At 36.9% G+C, this 16,326-nt stretch overlaps 2 protein-coding genes across 11 annotated transcripts in view; one reads left to right on the top strand and one right to left on the bottom strand.

Moving 5' to 3' along the window:
* DYTN (dystrotelin) overlaps positions 1-16,326 on the bottom strand; it is a 77,313-nt gene that overhangs the window by 13,009 nt on the left and 47,978 nt on the right. The window lies entirely within an intron of this gene.
* Positions 1-16,326, top strand: part of ADAM23 (ADAM metallopeptidase domain 23) — a 66,105-nt gene that overhangs the window by 43,645 nt on the left and 6,134 nt on the right. For 3 of the 10 annotated variants that reach the window (XM_054636617.2, XM_077181307.1, XM_077181308.1), the window contains exons 21-26: positions 504-609; positions 2,051-2,170; positions 3,128-3,296; positions 5,126-5,237; positions 13,343-13,433; positions 15,621-15,675. In XM_054636617.2, coding sequence (XP_054492592.2) covers positions 504-609; positions 2,051-2,170; positions 3,128-3,296; positions 5,126-5,237; positions 13,343-13,433; positions 15,621-15,675 — 653 coding nt within the window. Of the gene's footprint in view, positions 1-503; positions 610-2,050; positions 2,171-3,127; positions 3,297-5,125; positions 5,238-8,592; positions 8,684-10,601; positions 10,631-13,342; positions 13,438-15,620; positions 15,676-16,326 lie in introns of those variants that run through there. The other 7 variants (XR_013183021.1, XM_077181312.1, XM_077181310.1 and 4 more) reach the window with 6 other exon arrangements.

The following is a 16,326-nucleotide window of genomic DNA, read 5'->3' as shown; positions in this document are numbered from 1 at the left end:
TTAGTTCAGAATTTTACTCCTAAAAATAAGTAAAAATTACACTGTGTTCAAGTTTGGTTTCCTGTGAACATCTGAAAAATAGAATAAAATTAACATTGAGTTGATGTCAGAACATATGCTTATCATAAATGTCCTATATAAAATCTTCTGAAATGCAGATCAGGAAAAATTACAGTGAAAAACGACGAGATTAAATCTATGTGCAACTGTTATGAAGTGAACAAAATTAGACCACAGGTAAATTTCATATGCAGAATACAATGCAGATACCATGGAGGCAACTTTTAGAAGTTCAGAGCGAATTTTGAACATATCTATAGGAATTTCAGTTTAGCCTGCTCTCCCTTTTAGTCACTGGAAAATACCATCTGTGCACATACATGTGTATTTAAATTGATGGTTTGTATTAAAAAAAATTCAGAGAACGACTGCAATAAATTATGCAAGTTTCAAAGCTGTCATGTTGCTAGTGAAAAGCATGTTTCTTTTTTCTTCATCAACAGAGTCTTCAGGATCTGACAAATTTTGTTATGAAAAGCTAAATACAGAAGGCACAACAAAAGGAAACTGTGGAAAGGATGGAGACCGATGGATTCAGTGCAGCAAACAGTAAGTTCAGTTTGGTAGAGATTATTTGTAATTTAAATAGATTGGTAATGGTTTAATATTATCTACTTTTTCTACTTTTTCATCCATGTTTCAGCAGCTTGTTTTGCCTTATTTTGCATCTCTTTTCCTTCATGAGGTTTGCATCTTGAAAAAATTGCACTCTGACAATTCTATAAGTGACTCAGCAATAGATTTGTAAAGCATTCTAGATTTTCAGAAGAATATACTGTGACTTCAGATATTTCAGAGTAGCGGAGGGACAAGACAGCAAAAAGTCACAATTTCATAACATAAAAACACCTCAGCAGGTGGCAGGGATAAATTAGGCTACATATACACACACTCTGTTGACTTGCTCTGGGACTGACACCAGATTATGCTGTGTCAAGTTTGTTCCAACGTTTATTTTGACCAGAGAGGACCATTAGACATTTGGATGCTATAGAGAAAGGCCTGATTAATTTCCATGTGATCATTACTAGCTGAATATTTGATTAAATGTATTTTTCAAGTAAATGATCATTAGTAGATAGACTTAAATTTCTCCTGATTTACTTCTGTTTTGTAATTTTTAGTTATGTACATACAAATTTCAGTTTTGGAATAGCATTTTCCTTCTTTTACTATTTGATGCTTGTATAGTGGATTTTTTAATATTATTAGTTTTCAGATAGGATCATAAGGAAAGGAGTTGTTTAATTTAGATGAGGTTAGTGTGTTCTAATGTATATGTTAAACCCCTCAATTCTATAAAAGCATTTCTTTGTTGGTAGAGAAATGCAGGACAATGATCTGGCTGACGGGCTATTTATGTTTTTTTCAGTTTTAACAAAGTCAATTTCCAGCATTCATTCAGCTGCTTCTGTGACTTAGGACAATCAGTATTAGTTAATATCCTTCTATTGAAGATTTAAAAGATACGTTGTATATGCTATATAAAATATATTTAAATATATGCAGATATAAAATAACATTAAAAAAGCAGATTCTTTACCAAAACTTGGGCACACACAACTTCACACTAAAAATTGTTATGGTTCTGTTGTCCTGCAAAGGAAATAAAATGCAATGAAGATTTCAAACTTGACATTAATGTGTGGTGTGTAAGCTGCCAGAGAGAGAGAAAAGCATTTCAGCCTAACTTGACAAAGCTTTGTACAGTCTGGCTCCTCCTAGTTGTACTGGATTGTTCTTAGAGCACAGATACATTCTGTGCTCATGTGAGCATTCCCTGGTGCATTGGAGTGAACCATGACTTGTTTCTGCTTTCTGTCATTTAAATAAAATAATATTTTATTTCCAGGCTTGCACTCTGAAAGTCTGTCATGTGGCTTATGGTAATATATTACTGTGATCAGCAGCACCATTGCCAGACTTTCTTTTTTGTAAGTTTACCTCAGATTAAGTCAGTAATATTTTGATTTTTGTTTTTGTTTTCCAGTGATGTTTTCTGTGGCTTTTTGCTCTGTACTAATCTTACTAGAGTTCCACGAGTTGGTCAAGTTCAAGGAGAAATTATCCCAAATTCTTTTTATCATCAAGGACGCATAGTGGACTGCAGGTAAAAGATGATGCAGTGTTCCAACATGATTTATCTCTGTCAAACCTAATTGAATTCAGAGAGACATAAATATGAGAGTCTGAATTTTAGGGTAATTGCAGCAAAATCATTATTCTGAGTGATATTTCTCTATTTAAAAAAATCCCCAAAACATGAAAAGTCCAATATTCCACATTTAAAGAGAGTAAAATGTGCATTATACTCCTGAATCTCTCCCTTGATCCCTCCAATAGCAGAACTTCAGTCAGAACTTAATACTCAGCATTACGTTTTTCTAGGGGTGGAGAAAGTCTGTGATTGCCAAAGACCCATATTTTAAATAGAATGACTTTGAGTGTTAAATACTGAAAGAAGCAGCTGTAGTGAAGTGAAGGCTGAGAGGGAGGAAACTGCAGAGTTGTGGCAGGGTTAGATCTTCAGTTAAAGAGCAGATAAATGAGTTTCAATCTCCTGCACTGCTGGGTCTGTCCACAATACTGGATTTGTATTTTGAAGTCATTGGCAACATAGCAGTTTTTGTCACCCTAAGAGTACTCTCTTAGATAGTTGAGTCCTGAGTGAACAGTGGTTCTTAATTCTTCCATTATTCCATTTTTCCACTAGTGTTTTTATTTAAATCACATGAGAAGTTAGTTTTTTAGGGTTTTTTCTAGCAATAATATTTCACAGCACTTGGAGAAAAAGAAACAAGAAGGAAATGGTCTGTTAGAGACTTAAAAAATCCCCAAAGCCTAAGGTGCCCTTCTTGAGTATTTAGGTCCTAATCTAGACTTATTTTTATTTTGACAACTGGAACACTGTCATTGCTGTGGACAGACAGAAAAACTCTAGAGTTTTGTTCAGCCTGTCTGAATAAAAGAAAGGTGTGGGGCTTTCAGTGTCTACACCAACATGCTTTTAATATTTTCAAAAGATTCCAGTCATAATACTAATACTGTCTTAAAACTTTTCTCCCAGTGGTGCTCATGTTCTTTTAGATGATGATACGGATTTAGGTTATGTGGAGGATGGAGCTCCATGTGGACCTCAGATGATGTGTCTGGACAAAAAGTGCCTGCCAATCCAGTCCTTGAACATAAGCAGCTGTCCCATTGGTTCCAATGGAAAAGTCTGCTCTGGTCATGGGGTGAGTCTGTACTGGGAATGGGCAGCTCAGCTTCCCCAGCTCTCTCTGCTCTGCCTGATCCTAACACCTGAAAGTCTTCCTAAGACCTTTTAATCTGAAACTACAAATGTTGGATTCAGGGCAAGACTGCCATTTTGTGATGCATAAAAAAAAAATTTTAGAAAGGAAAGTTCTCAAATCAGTTCCGCAGTTATATCCAAAGGATTGGGTTTGTAAGTAGCCAGAAAGACCTTTGACATTAGTTATTGGAAGGACTTCTGTAATGTACTACCCTTATTTCAAGCTACTTGCCATCTTGAATTACACTTTTTCCTGCACACTAACACCTTTATGAAGTTGGTCTTGTGTTCATAGATTTATAGCCCATGGCTTAAATAATTAAAATTCCAAACTGTGGGCCCTCAGTAGAGAGGGAGTTCTTGAACAGTTCCAAACAGTTCTTGAACAGATCCAAGGTATATCATTTTACATTCAGACACATTATGTTCTGTTATTCTACCCACAGGTTCATTTGTCTAAGGTGTTTGGTCTGTTTTGATGAACAGATCACTGTTTTAAATACCAATATAACCTTTCCACTGTGGGATTCAGTGAGACAAATACGTGCCTAAAGGGTTAGACTTTGTACAAGAATGGATTATTTCTTCTTGTTGTTTCTACTTGGCTCTGTTTCAAAGTAGAGGGTTAGGTTCAAAATCAAGAATAAAAATTTTAAAATTTGGAAGTAAAGTACCTAGGAGATTATAAATCATCTTGGTACTTCTTGAGAGTGACATGAAGGGTGAGTGAATTATCATACCTGTTTGTTTTGGATTATTACAATTCCTAATTTTAAAAGGGTATTTCAGTTGATCAAACCTGCCATAAAATGTGTTTATCTTCAAGTTCTTAGGTAAGATTCTCCAGTGAGTGCTTCTTAAAAGCAGAGCATGATAAAAGTTGAATTAAAAAATCACGCGTTACTTAGAATCATTTGTGTGGGTAGGTTGTTTCCTGGGTTTCTTTCAGATTATGTTCCAGTGTCCAAAAGACATTAGCTATTTGTCTAAGGATTGACTTCATTTCTAGTCCTATAATCAAAACTTCATCCATTATGTCTGTTTCCTGTGTTATGCTCTTTTCCACAGTAACCTTTTCTAGCAGCACCATTCCATGTTCTTTTTCATATGGGAAGCTTACAGCTATTAACTCTTACTATCGATTTGATGGTTTAGGTTTTGTCCACTGGATAGATTTTTCTGTATCTAATAAATATACTGCCAATTTTAGAGTGCAAAGTTCTTTTTTAGAGGTCATTCAGGTAAATGTAAACTGAGGAAGAACTATTCCCTCTCTTTTGGAAGCCATACAAGCATTCCTCATTGCTGCTTAGGAAAAATGCTGACAAAACCAATGAGAATATATTGACTTTGTTCTACATGGGAGAAGGCTGTAAATGAGAGGTGGGAAAGTGTGACCATGTCCTTAACCTTTCAAAGGCAAATGTTTGTACCCCTTCTGGGCCTCCAGGCTCAAAGTCCAGATAGTTGGCTGCTGAAGGTCTATCTAGTCTAGCTAAATGGCTGTCATTTTTCACAGCCTGTGCAGGTGTGTGCCCGTGATGATAAAACCAGTTCTGCTTTTCCTAGCGTGTGAGAGTATTAGGAGGGTTGAGGCAAACTTCCAGGTGTGTTATGGCATTCCAAACACTCAGTGCAATATATACAATATATCAATAGGTACGTTTTGTACCTTGATTTAAATGTCTAATTACATGTTAATAAATACAATGTGACATGTTAATAAAATGTAGTTAGAAATTAAGTGCTGTCACTTTCTTTCCCCCCTAGGTTTGTAGTAATGAAGCCACTTGCATTTGTAATTTCTCCTGGGCTGGGACAGACTGCAGCATTGATGATCCTGTCAGGGATACTGGTGGCAAGAAGGATGAAGGACCCAAGGGTTTGTGTTTTGTTTCAGTTTTTATGTTTTTTCATGTTTTTCTGTTGATAGATGGTAACAGAATTCGCATATAAAAAGCAAATACTATTGTACAGCTGTGTTTAGACCCAGACAGTAAATTCTGCTTCATGTAGAGGAAGTAGATTTTCCTACTTTGAGAATTGATAAAACTTTTACTTTTCTAACTTAAATTTGGGGAAGATTTCAACAGGTAATGTTTTTTTCCTTTGTCCCTTATTCTCTGTTTTTTAATGATCATTTTCATTGTGATTGGAATCTGACTTAGTGTAGCTCTTATTTTTTAATATGATAATAGAATATTTATATTTTACTAGTGATTTTCAGTTTTCTTAGTCAACTAATTAAGAGAGCTGTGGCATAAAAAAGGGAAAACTGGAATGTCCCTGGTAAAATCAGATTCCTTGAAATCATATTGCAATGAAAGAAAAAAGAAATTAAGATTTTTGATAATTTAAATTATTCTTACAATCATTGTTGCTTGTTCTTATGTACTTGGTATGTATTTCAACTACATATGAAGTACAAATACAAAGGGGAGGTATTGAGGAAATAATCCAAAAGTTTTTTCAAAGAGGAAGGAAAGTATTTGGGTTTCTCTCCGACTCCTCTGCCAAAGAATATCTTTGGATGTCTTGGGAGTTGTGCTGTCCAGTTTTTTTAAATGTCTTTCCTGTCATCAGGGCACTGTTCAACATCAGACTATATTCATCCAGTTTTATGCATTTACAAAGTCCCCAGTTCCAGGTTCTTCTGCTCCATTTGCAAGGTAGATGGAGAAAAGATGAGTTGTTCAAAAGGGTAGTCCTGAGGACTCAGACTCTAATTAATTACTCTGAAAGTACCAAGGTTCCAAGGAAGGACAGGATTTTGGTATGTCCCTCTGGAATGGCTCTACATCTGTCTTGTGTGCCTTTTTGTGTTACCCCTTGGCAGAATGGTTCCAGTAGACCTTTGCCAAGATCTGTTTGAAGAGATCATCTTGAAACAAGTTACTGGTGTGAAGGAGGCTCTGTAGACCAGTCCAGATTTGTATAAGGAATTTTTACAGGTGCTTCCTGGACTCCCAGTCCCAGCATTGCTCATTGTAGAGCTGCCTGGTTTGTACTCTGCCTTACAAGCCACTTTTCATTCCATTTCCTCTAAAAACCTTCCTGACAGTGGAATGCTGCTTAGAGAGTCTAAAAAAAAATTATGGAGACCAACACTGCAGAGCTGTTCAATTCTCTGTGTGTGTGGATGAGGAGAGCAGGATTTACAGCTGTGACACTGAGAGCATATAAATTTTACTTTGTTCATTCCCAAATCTGGTAGGTAAGAAATGATTCCCTCCTCTGTGAAAAGGTCTGTAGGAAGGGTAACACAGAAGATACACTTATCTTTGATAAATTACTGTAAGTCAGATTGCCTCATCTAGGTCGGAATGGAGATACCTTAGTGAAAATCATTACATCAATGTTGAAATATTTTGGGAAAAAGCCTTAAGTGGATAGTATGTGCATGGATTTCTGCCAGCAGGTACAGGCAAAGTTTAGACTGCATTTTTCAGTGGAGTCCTCTGCAAAATGGCAGACTGTGCTTTTGTTCAAGGTGACTTAATGATCTCAAAAGATGGATTATTTTTCTTACAGTGTTACAGTAATTTACTGATGTTGAATCACCTAGAAATGAATTTAAGAGACTGAACACTATGATCTCTCTGTGTGCTTACAGAGGAATTCCTTTGTGAGAAGATTTCAGAAGAGTGGAGCAGTAGTTTCCTTTGTTGTAATGACCCAACATATACAAGAGTAGCTTCCATTAATTTTTATCCCTTATTACTCCCTATGTCATATGCCAGTTTACAAGTCTAAGACAAGGAAACCAAAATAGTTGGTTTTCCTTAGCCATAAGATTGAATGAAGTGAAACACTCATGATGTGAAAATTCATCTAATAGCTTTAATCTTTTTCACACCAAAACTCCAAGCGTTTTTCTTGCTGCAATTAGAATATATGTAGTTAGGGAGTGTTGCTATTTATTTATGTATTGTTGTGATAATTGACAATTGACTGCTATTCTGCTGCACTTCTCAGACTTTTCCATCATCCATCAATTGCTTTTTGGCTCCATTCTCTATTTCAGGATAAAAAATTTGTGGTCCTTAATTATGTTGCTATTAATTAATGATTCTTGAATTACTCTATACTCAGCAACCTACTGTATCCTGTACTAGCAGATGTACACAGCATTTAGCAGTTTGGGGAAGACAGAGTTCTGCTGTTACTTTTTGGTTACTGCAGAGACTTTGAATTACTTTTAGAGCATGGGTTAGCAGTTTTGAAATCAGTGGGACTCCATATACACATGAGATTCTTCTTTGCAATTTAATTTGCAGAATTAGGCCTTTATTTGACTAGTAGAGTACTGTTTGTTTATTTTAATACAGAACTTATGTCTCAAGTGTGTGTGTGTGTGTGTTTGTGCGTGTGTATTTATGAAACAGGATAAAAAATCCCCAGATACTTTAAAACACACTTCACTCAGCATGGAGTCTATAAAATCTTTGTCCTTAAGTTCCCATTTGACAGGGAATTAATCTCCTTGCTTGTGGTCTATTGTGACTCCATGAATCTATCAAACTTTTAATCTCTAACCTAGGAGATGTACAGAATTTTTTCCTGAAAAATGTTCCCTTAAGGAACTTCCTAAGGATTAAAAGTAAGGCCTCGATGTCTTGAGAGATTATCTGAACATATCAAAATTTCTAGAGTGTTACCTGAAGCATGTTTCTAGGGTAGGTTTTTGCATTTAAAAGGTGTTACCTGTTTTAGGTCATATAGATAAACAGAGTCCTATTGATAAACACAGTAACAAAGAAAAATATTACTAATTAGTAAAGGAATTACTTTAAAAGTTGAGGGGTTTTATTTTTTCCTGAGGTGGAATTGTTTCCAGTTTTCATATTCTTAATTACATAATGGATACAGTAAGTTTCTGGTAATCAAAAAGAAAGTTTTTTATTGGCAATTTATTTACTTTTTGGCTGGTTTAAATAAGCAGTAGCTTGAGGATGTTCCTTTTTAGAATCAATAATACAATCACAAGCTGAAAGGAATTTACGGGAAAACTTCTCATTGAAATATTTGCAAGCATTCAAAGAAAACCAAATAGAGCTCATTTCAGAACTTTTAAAGCTACACTATTTGGTAAACAAAGGTTTGTGAGGAGACTTGAATTGTTTATCCAACAGTGGATTATATTCTAAAGTATTCCTTTGAGGAATTATTTCATGTTTTCATTTCAGACATATACGTGATGATTTCCTGAAAAATTGTTCCCTTTTCCCTCCACACAGTGAGCATGGCCGCTAACAGGCTAATAGGTGCAGTGGCAGGGACCATTCTGGCCTTGGGGGTGATTTTTGGAGGCACAGGGTGGGGAATAGAGTAAGCACTTTTCTCAGTTTGAGTTCTCTGTCTGGTGCCTTGGTGTGTGAGGTAACCCTGTGCACCTGAGCCCTCTGTGTTCCCCTAGCTTTGTCCTGTGGTGACGTATTTGTCATGTGTTTGACTGTGTCTGTGTCATGTGGTTTGCTCATGCAGTGTTGAACCTTCTCCTGTCTGGGGTAATGTGGGGCATAAAACAATACGTTTGTGAATTTTTACATTGTCACCATAAAATTAAATGTTTAAATGTTTCCATTACACCAAATTACCAAAAAAAGAAAAAAAGGAAAAGGAGAAGAAAAAAGGGATTTCTTGATTATTTTGCAAAATAGATTGAGTAATGTGAACTGTTTTATTACATGCAGGGCTTTTAGTCTAATGATCAAGCTAGGCAGATGAAAGCTGGTGATAGTCATACAGACAGGTAGTTTTACAGTAAAGCTTCTGAAGGTTCTGTTGCTAAGATTCTGTTACCTCAGGATAGCACAGTGCTTGAGTGTAGTATCCATGTATAAAGAATATGTATGAGCAATTTTTATTGTCTTTTCATAGTTCTAGAAAATGGTAATCCTAAGTGTTATCCCAGTACCTCAATTTTAACAATGGTTATGATTTATATATATTTGTGTTCATGTATATATATACATAAAAAGGCCCATGTAAAAGCTATTTTCATTCTGCATTCACTGTGCAAACTACAGATGACATGACTGCCATTTTGCTGCTCTGAGATTTCCAACTTCTCCATGTTTCTAGTTCTATATATGACATCTGGCATGTGACAGTGGCACCTCTCTGAAGGGGGACTTGTTAGCAGGACAGTCTGTGATTTCCAGTCAGGCTGAGTGCAAAGGCATTCACACACAGTTCTAGTCCAGTGAGGCAGCACTTTGTGTGTGTCTGACTCTGCAGCCCTAGGAACCTGTCCATGCGTGAAACTGATCCAAGATTCTCAGAAGAGTAGAGACCTTTGCATTCTCAGGGGACAGTTATTAGAAAACAAATAGAAGGAAGAAGGTAAGAGGTTATTTCCTTGAGAAAGATCAGATCTGTGTTTCACTGGTAGCTTTTACAACTGTTTGCCAAAAACTGAAGACTGTGAAAGTTGTAGAGATTTGGGGGACAGAATCTGGAGCAGAAAATTTACCTGCAAGTTGAGGACCACTTGCCTTTTGCTTACATTCTGCCTTGTTCTCTTCTGTTTGTCTCTTCCCTCACCTGCTGTCTCAAGCCACTCAGCTCTGACCAGTGTCCCTGACCATTTGTTCTTGCTCCTGTATCCTTCTATACCAATGCCAGTTTTTCTTCATCTCTCCTCTGCTTTTATCACTCACTACCTGACTCATTGTTTTTGTTTCTATTCATTCTTTTTTCCTGCATCTCATCAATGTTTCTGTCCTCTGATTTCTTCAGATACAAATGTGCATTCAAGGCAAGCCACTGCTACGTTTTGTTGGTTTATAGAAAGCACACAGGGAATGCAAATTCCCTCTGTGTTCCTAATGCCCTGCTGGCCATTACCAGTGTGGCTGCAGGAGAGGGTGTGAGCATCACAGCCTCATGCCAGGACCTGTCCTTCTTCCTCCTTCCTCACCACTTCACTTGCAAATTGTAAATCCTTGTTCAAAGTGCTGAAATAACTTCAATTACTTAATGATTTATGAACTTATTTCAGAAATCATGGGGGACAAAGTGGTGCAGTAGTTTCTTTTCCAGATTTCATACCATAAAATGGATTTTCATACCTAAAATGGACACTTAGCTTTGATAACTGAAACCAGAGGATTTGGCTGGCAAAACAACAGGCAAGAAAGGACATCAGATCACCAGAGTTGTTGTTACCTGCAGGACAGTCTGCAGTAAGCTTGCCTTTTCTAATACTGGCAGAGTTTCAAATGGTGTGTATTCGTTCTTGTAGAATCTCTTGGATGATGATGAAGATTTTGGGGATAGTCTGAAGTCTGCTGAAGTTTCAGGTGTGTTCTGCTTTAACACCTTGAGTAGGATTTGTATCAGGGTCCTAAAAGATGGCCAGGGATGGTACAAGAGCCATGCTGGGGCAGTGTCCTTGCAGGAAAAGAAGGTGTGCCAGGCAGGAATCTGCAGGAGATTCCTCCTGACAAATCTGTGTCTGCAGGTTATGGCAATGCTGTGGTGGAAAGAACAACATACCAAAGTGTTGCCTCTTGTGATAGTCTGGATGGGAAATGATCCCACAGTGTGGTGGTTATTAAGACCTGCCTCTTACTTCTGGTTTGTCAAGCATCTGAGTGCAGTGACTAGAGAGGTTTATATGGATTTTTATTTTTCTTCATGAACGTCCCTTTACTGGTAGCAAAATTCTGGGGTACTAATAATACAATTTATTTGGTAATGCTTAATAAAACATAAGGCATAGATCCTTACAGTAAGGTATAACACATAAAAGTAATCTCATTTTCATTTTAAGTACTTTTATGTGCACAGTCTGTTTTAAAATGACCCATCAGTGATCCTCTTAGATCTCTGTATTTTGAAACTGGGATTCAACAGTTAGAGTACTCCAGTCTCATAAGTAAGTGGTTGCTCTTCAGTCATATTACCTATTCTACAGGCTTGATTTTTTAAATATTTGTACTTTTCTATTACCTGAGCCTAATTTTTTAGTATATTATCATCTTCTGTTTAAATTGATTGAATTATTTAATATTTATAGTAAATAAAACCAATACTGGTTTTCTTTATTTAAAGAATAAACTGATGTTTGGTGATTAGATGTGCTCTTTGAAATGGATACACATCCCTGGGCATTAACAACCAGGGAACATAGTGAGAAGAGGGATGTAAAAGTTTTGATTTGGCACATCTTTATCTAAGTTATGACTACGTTATTATAAAGTAATCATTGTACCTCTTTTGTGAGAAGATGGCCTTCTATGGCTAGGAAGAAATTGGCTTTAGAACTTCTCAAGGCTTATTTATTATAGATTTTCAAGGCAATTTTATTACAGATAAATCATTTGCTGTGTTTTCAGTCCTTTGTTCTGTGAGATCATTTGATAAAATCCAGAGCAAACAGTAGATCTCAGTCAGATATGGTGGCTCATTAGGCTGCTGTTACAAGCAAGCCTTAATTGGAACAACAATGCCTGTAGGATGGCATGCACCCTCCACCATGCTCAAGCCTGTTAATTTGAGCCAGGTGTGACTTAAAGTTAAGTCCAAATAAGATACATTCTTCCAAATTGTGCAGAATTACCTTTTGATTTTTGTTGTCAAATTTGTCCACTGTTTGTCTCTAAAGCTCATTAAATTTTTCTTCAGTCCAACTATGCTATTAATGTTCCTGAGTACTCTTTGTGTAGGAACTGCAGGAAGCAATTTTTAAAACTTTGTTTTCTTTTAGCTAATCAGAATGTCCAGAAGCCCTGAGGTGAGAAAGTTGTAGCGGAAGTAATAAAGTTAGGTGGCTGCAGTAAATTTTAAAACTTAGGGCAAGTGCTTATTGCAGTGTGTGGGGTTGGGCAGGAGGTTTTGTAATATCGACCTAACAGCTTAAAACTTTCAGTTGTTGCAGCTGCCCTTGCTCTTTCTTTGCTGCTCTTTGGCTGCTCCTCTTTCTTCCTTATATTAGCTGTGTGACAGTTTTCCAAACTCCGCTCAGAACAATTAATTAGGAAAATTTCAATTGCTGTGTAGAAGTGTTGGTTTGGGAAGAGTGGGACAGGGGTAAGATCTATTTTTGAAGGCTATTCCTGAATATGTAAATGGTTGAACAAAAAGTGCGTGATATGCTGCAGAAGAACTGTTGAGTTGTTTTCATTTTGCAATGTTTTACATCAAAGACTGCAATGGGAAGTTTTTGTATAGAGCAAATGTTACTGAAATCTCTGTCCTGTGTAAACAGAGCACTTAAGGGTCAATTATTAATATCTTCTTTAGGTGCTCTCTTGGCCTCTTCAGAAAATTGCGCGAACATATTTTGTGCTGCTTCTTTTTGTTGCTCTTTTTTCTGCTCCACCCCTCTCCACTTTGTTGTTCAGTAGCTTCTTGAGGATGATGAAGAGATGCTTTGATGTTTGGAAAGCTTAGTGGAAATAAACTTTTATTTCAACTTTCGTTCCCTATTATATAATCCTTTGCTTTTGTCAAACAATTGTATATTTAGCATTGACGTAACTGTAGGGTATCTGGATTCTGATGAGTAAGTGGTGCCTGGATGCTCTCAGCTCAAATTAAAATATCTGCACCTTTCAGGAGCTCCATGAAAAAAGAGAGGGCTTTTTGATTTCTTCTTTCTTTCTCATTTTCTGTAGTCTTAAAACATACAGCATTTATCCTTTTCCCTCTAAGTTAAGGAATTATTCACAACTATCTTAGTGTCCTCAGCTGACTGTTCATGAAGCAGATAATGGAGTAAGCTACAATGGAATTCACTGTCTAATACTAGGTTTTTATCTATGGTAGAAGTCAGCATAGCACAATGCAGAGACCAACAGCTTTGTTTGTTCCTATTGTTAAAGAAAAGTAAGCTAAGTTGGGCTTGTTGAGACTGTCTAGAGGCATCACCTTGTGTGCTGTCCATATTCCCTGAATTGTTTGACTACCCTTCAGATGCTTCACAAAATGTGAATGAAGTCGTTGGTTCTTATGTTGTCTTACCCTAATCCTTTATCACAGGTCCTAGTGCCACCAATCTTATAATAGGCTCCATCGCTGGTGCCATCCTGGTAGCAGCAATTGTCCTTGGGGGGACAGGATGGGGCTTTAAGTAAGCAATGCCGCATGTCTTCTCCTCGGTGGCTCTGGCATTTCTATTTCTTGCTTACATCACTCAGTTTTGAGTTCCTGCTACAAGAGTTCCAATTTAACCCCCAGACTCTAACACACTGCTTTGAACAAGAAATTATACATGCAGTAAACAAGCGAAGGAAATGGATCTGAAAATAGCAAATGTTAGCAGGGTGCAAAGTTGAATAACAATAAAAGAATTAGGTGAATTCATGAAAATTAAATTAACACTTAAGGAACAAGGTCTTTTTTCACCTCCTGTCCCTAGCATTAAAGCTGATTGTATTGGTTAAAAGCCCCCAAAAGATACATGTCATATTTTGAATGTAGTAGTACTTTCAAACTACTCAACTTTTTGACAACAAGAGATGTCATATAAATGGTCAGTGGTGGAAGGAGCAGAGTCGTTTTCAGCAGCAACTGTGTTGACGTAGTTGACTCTGGAATAGTAGACCTAACTTGTTTGTGGTTACTGACTTTTTTTTTAGTTTGGTTTTTTTTTTTTAAAAAACAAATTCAGGTTTAGAGAGACCATTTTGAAATCTTGAGCTATTTCCTGAAAGATGAAAGCATTTCTCTCCCAATTCTAGTTTGATGTGTTTTGTAACTCTAAGGACAAACAGATTAGTCATTCCACTTGACTACTCTGTTAAAGCAAACAGAGAGTCTTGTACAAAGGTACTTAATTCCTACCCTTTCTGTAGTGTCCATTTTGCCCAGATGCACAGCCTGTATTTGGTAAAAAAGTTTTCCCTTTAGAAGGGAGAACTCTCTCACAGTGTTTATAACCTAACAGATCATGGAAGTAATTAAGTAGAAATGATTTCTCATGGCATTTAAAGTTGCTGTTTCTTTTCAATAATATGAATCAAGGTTAAGCCATGATACAACAATAAGCCATAATTCTTCAAGAAGAATAATTAGTAATAATAATAATAATTCAAAGAAAATTTTCTATGGCCTCTATTCATATTTCATGTCAAAGTTAAGAAGAAAAAATTATTCCCTAATTGATTAAGGCAGTTATCAAAGTAGAGGCTAGTGATTAGGTCTTACCTTGTAATTCACTTTCAGAGGTCACCTGAAAATGTTTTACTTCTGGTTTATACTCTTGTATTTTTGAAGTTTCAGCTGGCCTTAATTAACTATGCATATAGAAGGAAAATATTTCAAAATCTCTTTCAGGCCTGCTGAAAGCAGCAAATCAGGCTTTGCCCTTTCTCCTGGACAAGGCAATTAGTCCCTGTTACCTTGGCTGTCACTGTTGGTGTTCTCAGACTCGGCCACATTCATTTTTCTCTCAGTGCTTGTTTGGAGGGTGCCTATGGGAATTAACCGAGCAAGATTCTGTTGGGGGAAAAAAAGTCTGCTTACCCTTTTGGATGAGTTTTCTACAGTAAGAGACATTTGCCCATTACTTAGCAATTCACAGATTTTGCAGAAACAGGGTGTGCATCCCTAGATGATAGGGTTGTATTGCATAAGATATTTTGTTTTCAGCAAACTACAGGTCATGAAAATATAAAATAATTAGTCAGTTCTTCCTCTGAGTCTTTTCAAGCTGTCTTGTGCCCTGGCCATCTTTGCCCTTTGCTATCAGCACTGCAGCCCCTGCCTCCCAACAGACACAGAGCTTGAGAACTTACATGAAAGAAAGGAGTAGAACAATCCCTCCCTCTCTAAAACAATACAGCATGTAACTGATTATTTATTCTTTGTGTTTCACACTTCTCAAACTGCTCTCACAAGTGATCAGCTTTGCACCCTGGTGTCATTTGTTTGCCCAAAGGAAGAAGCTTGTTCTGCCTATAGAGGATGTGCACTGGAAATGCCTCCTGAGCTCCTCCTGTCACAGGAGCAAGATACAACTGTTTATTCTGTAGCAGAACCTCAAAGACACTGGCCTGGCCTAGCTCACAGCTTGAAGTGCATGTTTCTTCTGGGGGCCAGAGGGGAACAGAAGAGGCTTTTCAGCTTGTACACAAAGAGGGCTAGCACATGTAGACCCCCGATATTTGGATTCAGATAGATCTGGAGGGACAGATGAGGATAATAAAGAGATTTTAACTTTTCCTTTTTTTAAGCAAGTGATATATTTAGTCTCTGCAACTATGAGAGAAGGTAGCTAATGCTTTACAAACTGGGAGATGTGATTTCTGTTTCACAGGTTATCAGATGTTCATATGAACATACGGTACTGTGGTGTCAAGTCCATATCAAACGTAAGCTGCAACTAAGCAAACTTTGTTCATGAACTGAGGTGGGGGGTGGTGGTTGGAGGGGAAGTGTTAAAGAAACATTGATGCAAGTTCAGAGAGAAAAAAGGAAAAACAGCTCAACAAACAAATTCCAGTTTCAAGAATGAATCCAAGGTTAATTTTAAATCAAGTTAATGTGTGGACAGAATAGGAAAGAAAATATTAACTGACAATTTTACAGAATATAGAATCTCATGAGACATTTCAGGTGGCTTAAAGGCTGTGGGTAGAAACCTTGTTAAGAAGTAGATTTTACTCAGTTGAGCCTTGCATCATACTTTTAAATCTAAGTACAGCAGTAAGAACTTGATTTTGGTGCAGCAAGTCTGTGCAAGCTTTTAACATGCAGTGTTTAACATAGGAAGGACATTTTTACCATTAGAGTAGCTCAGGGGCCTACAATTTTTTTCCTAGCATGTATTCACTCACATCTGCTAAGCTACTGCAGTAATACAAGTCAATTAATGCTTTTGTTACTGACTTTAACAGTAGTTTTGGTAAGAAAACACTGCTAAGAGGTAATACTAATAAGAGGGATGTGGAAATGTACATGAAGAGCTGCTGCTTGTTATAGCAGAATACAAAAGTTACAGATAGAGAATTGATTGTAGGCAC

This window comes from Agelaius phoeniceus, chromosome 7 (genome assembly GCF_051311805.1).
Source record: "Agelaius phoeniceus isolate bAgePho1 chromosome 7, bAgePho1.hap1, whole genome shotgun sequence".
In the NCBI taxonomy this organism is placed as follows: Eukaryota; Metazoa; Chordata; class Aves; order Passeriformes; family Icteridae; genus Agelaius; species Agelaius phoeniceus.
The sequence above is the reverse complement of the archived record's forward strand: the minus strand, read 5'-3'. Positions and strand labels throughout refer to the sequence as shown.